General features: G+C 48.2%; 1 protein-coding gene across 1 annotated transcript; it reads right to left on the reverse strand.

The window, feature by feature from the left end:
* Positions 1-686: 686 nt before the first annotated feature.
* Positions 687-6,360, reverse strand: spon2b (spondin 2b, extracellular matrix protein). Its single transcript, XM_037459653.2, has 6 exons — positions 6,160-6,360; positions 5,070-5,333; positions 4,625-4,848; positions 3,451-3,642; positions 3,176-3,362; positions 687-1,597 (listed from the first exon to the last, which is right to left on the reverse strand). The coding sequence occupies exons 2-6, from the start codon at positions 5,302-5,304 to the stop codon at positions 1,419-1,421; spliced, it is 1,017 nt and encodes a 338-aa protein (XP_037315550.1). The 5' UTR covers positions 5,305-5,333; positions 6,160-6,360; the 3' UTR covers positions 687-1,418.
* Between the last annotated feature and the right edge of the window lie 7,745 nt (positions 6,361-14,105).

The raw sequence follows: 14,105 nt of genomic DNA on the forward strand, positions 1-14,105 counted from the left end.
TGATTCACAGGCCATAAAGTATAATCAGTACAGTATTCTTGGGACATCAGCAACTTGTTAAGGAACACCAGTCACAGCCATCTGCTCCCGCGTCTCATGATTTTCCATCAGGAGCGGAAGGAGCTCCGTTTGCACCAGATGTTTCTGATGGTTCAATCTGTCATCTGCAGTACGCTTCCTACGTCGCTGGGTGGGAGGGGGGGGGGGGGGGGGGGGGAGGGTGTCATCGTCGTCCTGCCAAGAAACCCTTCTTTAAAAGGGAAAAAAAAACGAGGTCAGCTCGTGAGTAACCGATGTCTGCTCTGGCTATCAAAACTTGAGAGGGGGCGGGGCCTCGGTGGACGTCACGGCGTGCAGGACGGTCTGTCAAGTGTCAGGTCTCTGAGAAAAATCAACATTTGTAGAATTGTTTTAAATAGTTGGTGAGCACAATCCTCAAACACCTCATCAGGAGGAGTCCTGACCAGCGACCCGGCTCATCCAGGAAAAAGTATTTCTCTCTACATTTAATATGTCAGTAGCCCAAATGTGTGGTTCATATTTAGAGGTCACACAGATGGTTTTGGTCTTCGTTGTGACCGTGTTGTGAAGGCAATACGACACCAACTGTGCGTCATGTCCTCTTTTCTTCACACCATCTCTTCCTCACAAAACACTCAGCAATAATCTCACAATATCTTAGGGTGTATTTACACTTTATTGATTCATACAGAAAAAAAACACAACATGTTTGTGTACATCTTTTGCAATTCTGTTACTACAATGAAAAAAGGCTTACAAATTATTAGATTCAGAGCTGATATACTGTACACTACAGGTTAAAATCCTGTCAATAAATATATTCTTTGTCTTTAGGAAAACGACCACAGTGTCTCTGCCAACATTGTGTTTTGAATGCGGTGAGGACGACACATTAAAATCCTTTTTTTTTTCTGAACTATTGCAGCATCTTGTAGTATTTCTTTGATATAAATATTCGCGATCTTAATTATTGTCTAGTTGCTTTTTATTATTATTTTTTAAATTTGCTTGAGGGAAGGTGGTGGGAGTTTAAAACTACTAAAACAAATGTGTTCACAAAGGTCCATTTACCACCAAGGTCAAATGTGAAATGAGGTTATAGCTTCGTATCCCCAGAAGGTTTGGATGAACTGACAAAACTAAATTGGTGTCTAATAGCCGTTGTGCCAAACTACACCGCTCTAGTGCTGTCGATCTATCGATGACACTCGGGGATCCGACGGTTTGGGCAACAGCAGCCGGTCCTTTTGGAAGAAACAATGGCGTCCACCTTATTACGCCGCAGACCTTCTCCTGTTGTTTCTCCTTTTTCGCCCTTTCTTCCCTTTCCCAGATTTCCTCTCTCTCTTCTCCTTCCTCTCCTTCCTCTCTTTCTTCTCCCTCCTGTCCTGGCCTAGTCATAAACAGTTGTCCGGGAGGCACTTCCTCTCCTCCTCCAGCAGGGGGCAAGCCAATCCGTTGTTGGCCGAGTGCATGACGACGTAGCGCGTGCGGTGCTGCACGCCAGAGTCTCCACACTTGCTCTTACACAAGCCCCAAGGAGACCAGACCGAGACCTCGCAGTCCAGAGGCGTATCTGCAGGGAGAGAAGAATCACGCGGTCATTTAGGTTTCTCTGTGGCTTTTTTAGCTCTTGCAAAACTATTCAAAATACAGCAGTGGTTGAGAGAGAATTCCATTAGAAGGTGGCGTGCTGCGTGTGCCGCCGCCTCCCTCCATCATCGAAGGCTCTTGTTGCGTAATGTTCTTCTTTGTTCTTACTCCAACACGGTGAGCTTGGACTGGGCCTCCGGTGAGCTTGGACTGGGCCTCCTCGTTGGGAGCCTCCGCACAGCTGATATGTATCACAGACTCAAGCTGTCAGTAAGAGTAGGAAAGCAGAAGGAAGCTGCAGTGATGGACGCACAGAGTCCAATCTCCTTTAGCTTTGTGTGTCCACCGAGGACGCGGTGCTGCTCGTTTGCATTTGATGGATACAGCCTGCAGCAGGTGTTCTGTAATCGGACGTGAGCGTTGTCGCTCAGGCCCTGAGGGAGGGGGGCGATGCTTAGGATGGAGCACTGGGATTGAGGCAGGAAACCCCAACGGATGCCTGGCCCGTGTCTTTGTTGATTTGTTGTCGCGTAGTCGGGGGAACGGGCCTTTTGGGTCTGGGATGCTGAGTCAAACCTTCCAGGGTCGCGGTGACTCTAAAGGCTGGAACCCCGGTTCTGATTACCGCTGGCAGGTCAACGCGAGATGCGTTTAGCCATTTTCCCCCCATTGAAGTCATCTGTTATGACGTTCTGTGTTGGTTATGTTTTTATAAAAGGTTCTTTTCTCGGCTCCTTGGAGAGCATCAGTCACACTGACGGGTGCTTTGACTCCGCTGCATCGTTGGCTTTGCCTCCGGTTTGACGCGCTCATCATCTTTATTTTTCCAAGCCCTCGCTCAATTCCTACCTGCAGCTGGGCTTTTATTATTTCATTTTACTGTTACCACTGATCTGTACAACAGAGTGTCTTACATTTTAACAAGTACACTCAGCGTGCCTCCATTCTACCTTGAGTCACGACCAAAACCTTTCTGTGCATAATTTGTGTCAATTATTCTTGTGTAAATGCGTCATTGGTTTTCCACTGGATGCCAGATGTACCCGTGGCACTGATGCCCTGCTCTCACTGCGTCTCTGCTTACTGGTGGGCGGTTATGGAGTTTGTTTGTGGCCTGTAATGGTTTCCAAATGCTTTGGTCGGCAGAAGACCCAAGACGCCAGCTCCAGCTTTTGTTTATTTGCTTATGAAACCAGATGACAGGGTCTGTGAAGTGTCCTTTCAATTTCAATTTTTTTCTTGGTATACCTGCAAAATATTACTAGTTGAGTTTTACTCTGTGATATCTGGGCCTGGTCTTTGTTATGTTTATATTCCCTGTTTAAATAAATGGTATCTAGTCATTCTCTCTCTTGGCGTATCTGGCACATCGTTTCGCTCTGCACAACGCACTCACCCGCAGCTGCCTTTTGGCAAGTGTGCACTTTGTTCCTAAATTCAAACAGATTAGAGAAAACTTTTCCTGTTCCTATGACATCATGCGACCGACCTTGCATCGGCCAAATCGCACACATTCCTGTTGCGTAACTCTTACCTGGTACCTTTTGCTCCTGGCACTTACTTATGAGTGTGTCCTCGATCTCGTTCCCTGTTGGCAGTTGGTTGGACTGGGTGGGCTCCGCGGGTAAGCTGAAGATCTGATTGGTCTTATTCATCTTGGTCAGCATTACCTTGGCGATGGGGGGCAGGTGCTTCAGGCGGGGGTAGTAAAAGGAGCTGGCAGGGTGGTTGGGAAAGGAAGAAGTGATCTATGGAGGCAAATACAATTGGTCGGATTAGGGATCTCCGGCTCCGGACCGATGGATGTCGCCGGTCTCGGCTCCGGGGGAAACCCACCTGTGTGATTTTGTCCTGTGGGATGGTCTCGAAGTTTGGAGACGAGAAGGTGAAGCCGCTGTCGGTTCCTGCGTCGTACGGGAAAAGCTCCAGCGACACGTTGTCTCTCCAGCGGTCGACGTCACACAGGTCGACGCTCTCCACTCCCACGAACCAGTCCGGGCTCGGAACCAGACGCACCATGAAGGACAGCTGCGGAGGAGGAGGTAGTCCGCGAGGAGCGGGGTGGATTGCGCGGGGGGCGGGGGGGGGGGACGAGAGAGAGCGAGAGATGGGAAAGACATTGGTGGGAAGTAATTGTTATATGTCCCCATAGATGGGGAGTCATTGGATAGCTGCTAACCTCAGAGATGTTTTCTTTTCAATAACGTGCATTCGTCTCACTTGTCAAAACTCCCCACTTACATTACCCACAATGCAACGGCAGTGTGGACCAAGATTGGGATTTGCAAAGCTAGTTGGCTAAGTTGCGGTTAGAGTTCTAGTAAACTCACTTTTTAACTCTACATCCACATTTTTTTTGTAGTCGTCAGCATGAACCGATTCTGACTCATGTGACATCACTTGAGACGGCTTTTCACACACAACGTGTACAATTGGGTTTTTTCCTTTACAAGCGTCTTTCACTGTGTTAGAAAGTGTTCCAGCGTGTGTCAGCATGAGTAGATTCACAGTCCTATAGCTCGCCCACCTCCTCGCACCTGCGGTTATTCAAGCACCAGAGAACGGATAATGTTTCCAACTGGCCTTTTTCCATTTCCCTCACCTCGACGACCCGCCCTCGCACACTCGCTCGGTCCGCTCTCATTTCCAAGCCCAACAGTGTGGTCAGACCGGTCCCAGATTAAATAACATAGCCTTAGGCTCATCAGTGTGGCGCTTAACAGCCAAATCCTGCCGTTTGACATCATTTGTAGAGACATAAATTGCTATATTTCGGAAGCTCTTTGGGGTGCAGCGCATAGAAAGAACAGCTGCATCAGGCTGCTTTTAAAATATTTATGATTTACTTTCAGCCCTAGTGGGACGTCTTATAACTTAAAATGTTGTTTTTTCATACGCTTTTGGCCTGTTGTGGCCCTGAGAGATGCATCAACCTCTCAACCACACGGACCTACATGGAGGGCCGATGGCCTGAGCCGAACCGAAGGAGCCGCCGTGTTCGGGGACTTACGTAAGAGTGCCTGGCGAAGACCTCAAACTCGGTGTTGGTCTGGCCCGTGCCTCCGCCGACAGCAGGAGCAGAGAGGAGCCCATAAACACTCTGGATGCGCTCGCCGGCGGCTTCCACTTCCTTCACCATGGTCCAGGCCTCGCCCTTCTCTGCAAACTCCCTCACGCCGTTGCTGGCGAAGCCGTTGCGCTGCCACATGTGGTAGTCGGAGCTGTGGGTCACACCTGAACGCAGAGAGCGAGATGATGTCAGCTGTTGCTCCAGGTATTAGTCTGCACCTTTTTTTTTGATGAGTAGTGGTATTTATTGTGAATATATATTTATTAGTGTGAACTGACTGACTGTATTTACTACATATTACTCCGTCTGTAGTTTTCTACATCAGCTATCTGTTTCTTTCCGATTGAGATTCACTTCATACAGCAGGAACCAGCCGAGCTCTTACCAACGAGGGTGGACCACTGAGCAGGGGGGCGGTAGAACGGATACTGTTTCGGGAACGCCGCCTGGGTCCACTTGCCAGAAAAGGTGAGCTTGTAGCGGGCCGTTTCTGAGGCTGTGCACATGGGCCCGTCGGTGGGAACGGGCATGGAGCGAACGCACGGGCCCAGCGTCAGCATCAGGACCACCAGGTGCTGCAGCGCCTCGGAGACGGACGGCATGTTCGCTGTGGCGTCCATGGTGACAGATTTGGGGGAGGATGAAGAGTCTGAAGGATGCAAGGGAAGGACAGGAGAGGTGATTTCTGCTCCTCTGTCTTATTCAGGTTCAGTTAATCTAAACATCTTCATTCAAAGGACGTTACGCTGAAGAGGATTTCTACACCCTTTTTCTGGAAACATTTGCTACCTCTCTCCCTATGAATTAAGAGGCTTTGCACTCCGTGGATTCTCACACTGGGATCTGGCACGTGAGGGAGGGAGGGAGGGAGGGAGCGAGCTGGCGAATGGCCGTCTGGCTGCAACATCAGTGTGGAGTTTAACAAGTGGGGCGTGTGAGTCAGGGGGAAAGTTTTTCCACTGTTTAGACTTGTAAACGCAGTTAAGAGGTTTAGGAGGAGTGGGGGAGATCTTGCATCAATTAGGGCGCAAGTAGGGAAAGTTTGGTGTTGCCATAGTTACAGTCAAGCTCTCGAGGAATTTCCTGGGTAGCTCGTATCTGCTTAGATCATCTTACTCTCCGACTCGCTTCTCTCCCTCAACAGTGATTAAATAGTCTCTTCATTCTCAATGAAGCACTTCACACGAGCACATCTATGCACAGTACAGATTCTCTATGGAGAGCAATACTCAAAAAAGATTTCCTCTTAACCTAATCATTTTTTATCTAACTCTCTTCATTCAGTCTTTAGCATGCACACGTCCATTAGCTTTTCTTATCTGAATGTGTTTATTGCTTTAGTAGGATTACGTATGATTCCCCCCCTACAGAACTATTTGCGAGCAGTTATTCATGCATTATGGAAACGCAGCTGAGGTTCCCATGTGAGGATCTGTGAGGCGACAGGATGGAGACGTGCTGCAGGAACTACTCACTGATGGTGCTCAGGGCTCCAGATGAACGGAGGGTTGCGGCAGATGATGGAGGCGAGGAGAAGGGGAGAGGAGAGGGTATGGCTGTCGAGAGGAGCGACTGCGAGCCTCCTAAGCCGCTTTTGCCTATTTATGTCTTCCAGGAGGTTCACCCCTTTCTCCCTTTTCTTCCCCCTCCTCCCCTTCTGGCTCCCCTCCCCTCTCTGCTTTTCTTCCAGTGCGTTCTATCTGCTCGTCGGTGACTCGCCTGCCCCCTTCTTGCCCTTTGACTTCGGTTCTGCCTCCTTCACTCTCCTCCTCCTCACTCCTCTGGTCTCCCTAAGTGGCCCATTAAGCGACTAATGTGTGCAGCAGTTCTCAGCTGTGTGGGTGAGCGTCGTTTTGCAGTGTGACCCTGCAGGTCTCCACACCTACAGGTATGACTGACGGGCTTCTCTGGGTCACGTTTTTGAGTTCTGCTCTTTCGCTCACGTCGTCGTGTGTATGGCCTGGGTCACGGTCCATTTGAAAGCTCCTTTCATGAGATTTAAGGGCAAGTCGAGGCTTCATCCAACAGTAAGAAATACCGAGGAGTGGAAGTCTTTATCGGCTCCGCTCGTCCACGTCGCTGCGTCTGGGAAAAACCCCGCATGGCTGTATGAATGTGTGATGGGCAGGTGGCACCTGGCAGGGTAGCCCGTGACTACAGTCTATGAATGGGTGAATGACGTGGCCTTAAAACTAGGGCTGTCAACATTAACGCATGAATCTATGCGATTAACGTACATTTGTTTACTTCCTTCAAACAGAAGGGGCTATGCTAAGCTAGCTGCTAGGCTAAGCTAGCTGGAAGCGGTTTCAACCGCTGGAATTCTGCCTGTTTTGTGTTTAGTAAGTAACATTAACAATTAAACAACAGTGTCAAAAATACACATTTTCTAAAGTGATTACTCATTTACTTTTAAGATTTGGTCTTGGAAAAAAAACATTCCTTTGTAACAACAACATTCATTAGTTGCCATTAATCAAGATTCATGATTTAATTAATTTTTTTAATCTATTGACACCCCTAGTTAAAAGGCTTTGAGTGGTTGGATGACAAGTTTTTTTCCTTATTGACTGATTAGCCATTTAATTATAAACTGTCCAAGCCCAGCACAAAGCGATGTCCTCACTTGCTCATTTTGTCCGACCGACTGTGTGAAACTCAGCGCTTTTCAATTTACAATGAAAACAGACAAAAGTAGTAAAGTGCATCCGCCAGTATCTGCAGATACACCTTCTCCTGATTGAATTCAATTGACTAATGGTTCCATATCTGAATGCAGGAGTAAACCTGTTGAGATCTGTGTGGTGGTGATGCTATGAGCTCCTCAATTACTTTACTTTCCTCTCGCTGCAGTACAAAGTCAGTGTGACGGTAGAGCTGTAGGATGTGGAGGTGTCAAACCTCATGCTCACGCTAATGCAAATAGTTCTGCGTTCCATTTACTCCATTAAAGAAACTCACAAAACACCACCACTGCAAACATGGAGCGTTTCTGGTCCCACCGGCGTTGTAAATCGGTCCCGGTGGACACGAGCAGGCGGCGTCTCCGGAGTGCTTTACAGCGTGTGATGTGTGACCAACACACCTGCAGGCCGCAACAACTGCCGTCTTCTCCCAGGTCCTGTGTTGTGTCTCCGGCCAGGTTAGAGTGTATCTGTGTGTGTCTGTGTGTGTCTTTTGAGGTCAGGGGTCTGGAGCGTGAGCCACTGAACCCGGCAACACGCCACACGAGGAATGGGCCCACATCTAATGATCTCCATACGGCCGACCTTCTCGCAACACCAACCGACACACACAAGCGGTTTCCCTTCGTCGACCTCTCTCGATATCCAGGATTTATTGTCCAGACTCCCGTCTGCTTTCAGTCAGTGGCGTTAAAGTCACACCGCGTTCAACTCTCGCCGCCCTCAGAACACCGAGAGAACGAAGCAGCTTCAACGGTGTGAGGCTCCGCTGAGCCGCGGGGGGTCACTCATCATGTCATGGCTGCTGGTAGTCGTGGTCCAGTGGACCAAACAATTCGCGCTGACAGCACCAAAGGCCCCACGACTCTCTGACTGCTCAGCGCTGATCTTTGATCATGTGATTGTTATTAAATTATAGTTCACTTAAGTTTTCTGAACGTCGGGCCTGCGACCTGCTTTTTATATTCAACATATGACTGTAAAGGCAGGTCTCAATTTAAAAAACATGTGCGATGACGGCGTGTTGGTGGCCATGTTGGTGGTGTGTTGTTTGGAAGGAAGCTGTAAACCTGGGAGGAGAAGAGTTTCACATATAATATACTGTATATATACAGGATACATGAGGCGGGCCAAAGAGCCACTGTGCTGCAGTGGAGTTTAGGATGTGGGTACGTAGTGTGGTGGAGCTACGAGTACCGATGGCATCCTAAATAAATGTATTTAAGTGGTAATACGATGATGTGTGTGTGTACAGAGTAAATCTCCAAAGAAAGGGTCTGTAACTGTGTCTCCACATCTGGCTGTCGAAGTGGCTCCACAGTGGCTGAGTTCATCTGGGACCTTCTTAAATGATACATCAAGGTTTCATCTCATTGGCGGAATTAGACAACTGTGTGTAGATCCATTTGAATGCGCTGTAGGTAAGACATTTGATTCGGAAGAAACATTTACCGTATGTTTAAATTAAGTACATTTAGTCGTGCAAAGGCGTGCGAGTTTGAGGTTTCAGTCGTGTGTGGAGTTTAGATCTTGTTGACCTTTGAATCCTAGATGGCACTTTAATCTGATCTAGATGATGATGTAGCAACCGGCACCTCCTCCCGTTTAGCTCGAATGAAGGTGTCGCTCAAAGGTGTCTGGATCAACCAGAACAAACTTTTTCATACACAGGCACAAACTACCAGCACCAAGAAGTGTTCTCCAAGAACACTGAGCTGCAGTAACATCACTGAACCTCATAAGAAACGAGGCTGGTGGATTTCGGCCCAATGGAGCAGAAAGCCTGTAAACAAAACAACGGGGCTCCTTGTTGTTGCGGATAATTGCCAGCGTAGCCATGGCGACAGGACGTGAGCTCATTGTTTTGACTCTTTGGCTTCGTGTAAACAGCGGTTTAGCACCGCTGATTACAGCGGATCTGGAAACACTGATTAACACGCGCAAGGACACACAAAGAGGTTTAGTTGTGCGCATCAAAGAACGCACACAAACACGCTTCCACTCGGCGGAGAGGCAGACCGGGGGCTCTGCTTCATGGTTTTACCACCTCATTTAATCTTTTGCGTCCGTCCGGCGACAGGAAGCGCCAGACCTCACAGGTGGGATTTCTACTTGCTTCAGTGTTTTATGTCGAGGAACAAAAGCAACCAGAAAGCTGCTCATTTCAGTGTTGAGTTAGTCACTTTCTCCTCGTCTCTCCTACTTTCTCTCATACCAGCACGTGCACACACACACACACACACACACACACACACACAGCGTTTCCTTGGGGTCTTGTTAGAGCAATAATCACCAGTGCTTTCCGGGGAATAATTTCCTCCACTGTGTGGGAGCAATCTGTGCATCTGCATTAATTTGTACATTTTTCTGGATGAATTGTGTGTGTGTGTGTGTGTGTGTGTGCGCGCACATGGTTCTGCCTGTTTGGATGTTCCCGGGGTCAACTGGAAGTGGTTCAGGTAGAGCTCTGTGGGTTTTGTTCCCTCGTGGTTAGAACCATGGAGAAATGTGCGCTTAAACAATTCATTTTCAAACAAATTGGTTGCAGATGAAACGGCATGAAAGCCGCTCCCTTCAAAGCTTGATGAACGAGACGTGGTTCGGTGCCTCTGGACGCGGGTTGCAGACGCGGCGCGGTCCAGTTGCACAAACCCTGTGACCCGCCCAGGCGCTGTGATGACACATCCTCTGCGTCCTGCCGTCTGACTCCACAGACTGTAACGTTGTGTCATCAATCATCACAAACCACCGTTGTCAGACGGGCCAATGTGAGATGATCGAGTCCAACGCGGTTTACATCTGAGAGGAATGCATGAACAGCTCTGGTCCGGGGTATTAGGCGACCACAGCGCACTTAAACGCCGTCTGCTGACGCTGCCGTTCTCGCCGTTGTTGTGTCTTTCACTCACTGGTTTGTCGGGCAGTCGGCACCTGGATCGCATTGTTCAGTTGTGGAAGAAAAAGCTGCACAAAGCACATTTGCACATGGGGAAGTCTAATGGGTCGAGAGGGGTCATGTGACGGTGGCGGGTGAGCCATCACTGGCGTTTAGTCGTGAGTGGTCATAACCTCTGCTAGACTGCACTTTGGGGAAAGGACTCCTGCAGCAAAGGCCCATTTTCCTTCATGTTTTAGGACTTTTTGGTCCATCGAATCCGCCTTTTGACTTTAAGGTGATGTTTAAAGTCTTGAAATGTCGTATCCATGCGCGACGTTGTGCACGGTGCAGAGAAGGAAACAAATGAAACCAGGAGAATCGCTGACGCTGCTTTTCCTCTTAAAAGTTTGGATCAGAAACGCATTATTGATTGTTGCAAATATATAAGAGCATTGATGAATGTGGGTCAGCTGAGCTTTAAATGCACACATGTATGATGTTGCTCTACATTTCTGACTCCTATTTGTTCACATTTTGAACAATTGGCGCAGTTAAATGTATGCAGTATTAGCTATTAGCTGTTGTTTGAAGCATACCGACAACCATCACTGGACACTCATTTGGACATTTGAGATCATCGAAAGTGTAAATCACAATTCATCTAAAAAGATGGCATCACGTCTGTTTACATGAATGAGGCCTTATTACCTGTGAGCTGGAGCATCAGCTTAATTTATAAAATGGCAGCAAGTTAAACTCGAGGAGGAGGATGATAATTTGTGTTTGTTAGATTTCTATCTTCTGACAATCTGTAAAATATCTGCTGCCTTTTTCTTTTACAAATAAATGAATAAGTGAGAGGCTCTTCATTAGAATCACAGATTTAAATATTTGTATTGTTTTTATTGAGGTGTCTTATCCTTGTCACATGCTTAACGTGTTACGGGAGCCGTATTTTTATTGCAAGTCTTCTTATTCTCGAGTCTTTTTTGCATCAATCTTTGTATTTTGATATTTCGGCCCCTGCTGTCTTTGTCTCTCTCTCCTCATTCAGTGCAGACATCTCCTCCTTCATCGCCTTCTCTCTGACCCTCTAAAGTAAGATCCCGTCATGTTTTTCCCATCATGCTCTCCTCCCAGCCTGCGGTGAGGCGGTGAACCCCCGGCCGGAGGTATAAAGGACATGATTTACAGGGAAGGAAAAAAAGAAAAAGAAAGAAAGCACGTTAAGTGAGAGATCAGTTTCCCTGCACGGGAGTCTTTTTCTGCCTTAAGGTTTTGACTGGAGATACGGAGCTCCAGCTACGACTCGCCGGCTTTTGGGAGGTTGCAAAAGTGGCCAAATGTAATTTCATAGAAAACTCCTCCATGTTTGTTCGAGAGGGAAATCCAAGTGGGGGAGGAAGTGGGAGTAAAAGATGAGCAGTAAAGTACTGACACTAAACCTACACATCATGTGTAAAAGTCATAAAAGCAAAGCTGATCACCTTAAGTGAGCCGAAGACCCAGTTTGCTTCCCTTCAGGTGGTCTTTGTCTCGACGAGGCGTCGCATTTATTCAGTGACACACACACACACTGTGCACTCACATCCATGAGGTCACTCTCGACCTCAGGTCTTTCTCGACCTTTCGTTACACACACAACATGCACGTTGTTCCTTCAAGGAGCTCGCAGGTTGTATGAAATATCGGATTGCAGACTGAAGATTGAAGACTTTGAAAACATCTGATCAGCACAGCGAGGATGTGTCGTTGTGATAATAATCCTGCTCTGCTTATGTCGGATCATCTTTAACTTCCTCCCTTTGTCCTGACAAAGGTTGGAAGCTGAGAAACCAACCAGCTTCAGATTTACACCCAGGAGGACTCCATCTTCCTCTATTGACTCAACAAAAGCTCCAATTGCTCCTTTACACCACGATGGTTGACTGAAGAGCCATTGAGGGTCTGCCTCCGTCCTTTGGCTGTAAAGTCACTAATTTAGTTTGGTGGAAGAATGAATAAAAGTTTCCACTCATAAGCAACCTGGAAATTGTCAGTAAACGCAGCCCGTACCGATACAACGAATGGAGTGAGAATATAACCTTTACATTTATTAAGTGTTCCAAATGAATTTCACTTCATCAGAGGCTGAACACCTGTCGGCTCGGTGGTGACTCGCCCGAAGAAGGGTTTCCTTTCAGCCGGCAGATCGCACACACACACACCTGCCTTCTGTAAGCCGCCAGCGCTTCAAGAAGTTCGCCCTCAAGTCGCTGCCACTCTGTGCGCCGGGGTTTGCACCGTCTTCGTGAGTTTGGGTCCTATTTCTGGGTCAATTCATCCACATCACTTCATGCTGGGCGGGAGCGAGGATGAGTGGATCCAACACATCCACACGGACAACATAACCATCGATGAAGGGAAAGAGTCCCCCCCCCCCCTTTGGTTACAAGCTCTGTTTGTGTCTCTAACATTGGAACATTTCCCCCACATGTTGTGTTTTTTCAGGTGGAGGCTGGTCTCCTGGCAACAGCCAAACAGAACCCGGAAGGGAAAAGGCCCGCCGTGGTGCTGGCCGGGCGAACGGGCTGCGAGTCGCTGCACGAGAACACGTCCAGCGTGTGAAGAGCCAGGGGAGGGTATCAAATCATCACAGAACATCTTGAATCCCACCCGCCCAAAACCCATCAATCTCAAACCCTCATCTGGCTTGAAAACGTGTGCGATCCTTTGGTTCCCAGTGCGTTCAGGGATTATCTTTGAAGAAGCCAGCGTTGGGCTGGAGGACCCGTCGAGCAGAAAGAGAAAACCTTTTTCATTTCCAAGGTGACGCCAACAGATTTTCAGTATTATTATTGTTCTACAATACACTTTTTAATAGTTTCCCCAGACATGAAGGTCATATTACTCCCTCGGCATGCAGGAGGACGTGCGCTCCACAGTGAAGGTGCAAATGAAGAAAATTTGAAACATTCAGAATTTCCTCCGGATTGAGGAGTTGCTTAATGACACCTGAACACTAATCCTTTGTCCTCGATCCCCTGGTGGCGAACACACAGCTCTGGTCCAAGCCTGATGGACGGGCGGTCGGAGGGACAGGGACACACACACACACACACACACACAATGGACGTCACGCACTCCCAGCCACACGACTTCACGTGAAATGCAAGAACACATGAAGTGGAGCACGGTTTGATATTTGACCGGATGTCTGCACGAAGGACAAGTTACAGACGGTCTGTTTTTGTTATTATGTGGACACACACTCGTGCACAATCCCAAAGACTCATAAAAACAAAGGTATTTCTTTATGGTGTTATTGCAAACTAAGAGACTCAAATACACACAATGCACACACACACACACACACTCGCACACCGTATTGGCTTTCTGCACGTCATAGCGGAGCAGCGTCCTGTGTATCTGGTGTCCCTCTCTGTTCAGTGCCAGGAGCACCTGCTGCTTCCATGAACCGGGCCGACCCGGTGAGTCCAGGTGAAACCCTCGCCTCGGGTTCTCCCCCCCCCCCCTCCCCCTCCCCCTCTGCCGCTCACAAACGCGTACAACGCAAAAGCAAAAGTAGCACGTGAATAAACGCTTGAGGAGAGGCAGACGGTACTTAGAATACCAGCCTGTCTTTGTGGAGTCTGTGGCATCGCTTAGGAGGACACATCACGTGCATGTGAACAAAGGTCAAAGGTTCGGCCACAGATCACAGCTGCCGGTTGGCAGAAAGTTTCCCCTCATTGTCCACAGATAGCCCCAAAAACCACGAGAGTCAATTTACGTTCTCGTTGGAGTCTGTTCAGGAGCTTTGATTGTGTTACTGGGACAGAATGAGCAGGAGTTTTCCTCCATGTTGACATGTGAAGAA

The sequence above is a fragment of the Pungitius pungitius genome, chromosome 2 (genome assembly GCF_949316345.1).
Source record: "Pungitius pungitius chromosome 2, fPunPun2.1, whole genome shotgun sequence".
Taxonomy (NCBI): Eukaryota; Metazoa; Chordata; class Actinopteri; order Perciformes; family Gasterosteidae; genus Pungitius; species Pungitius pungitius.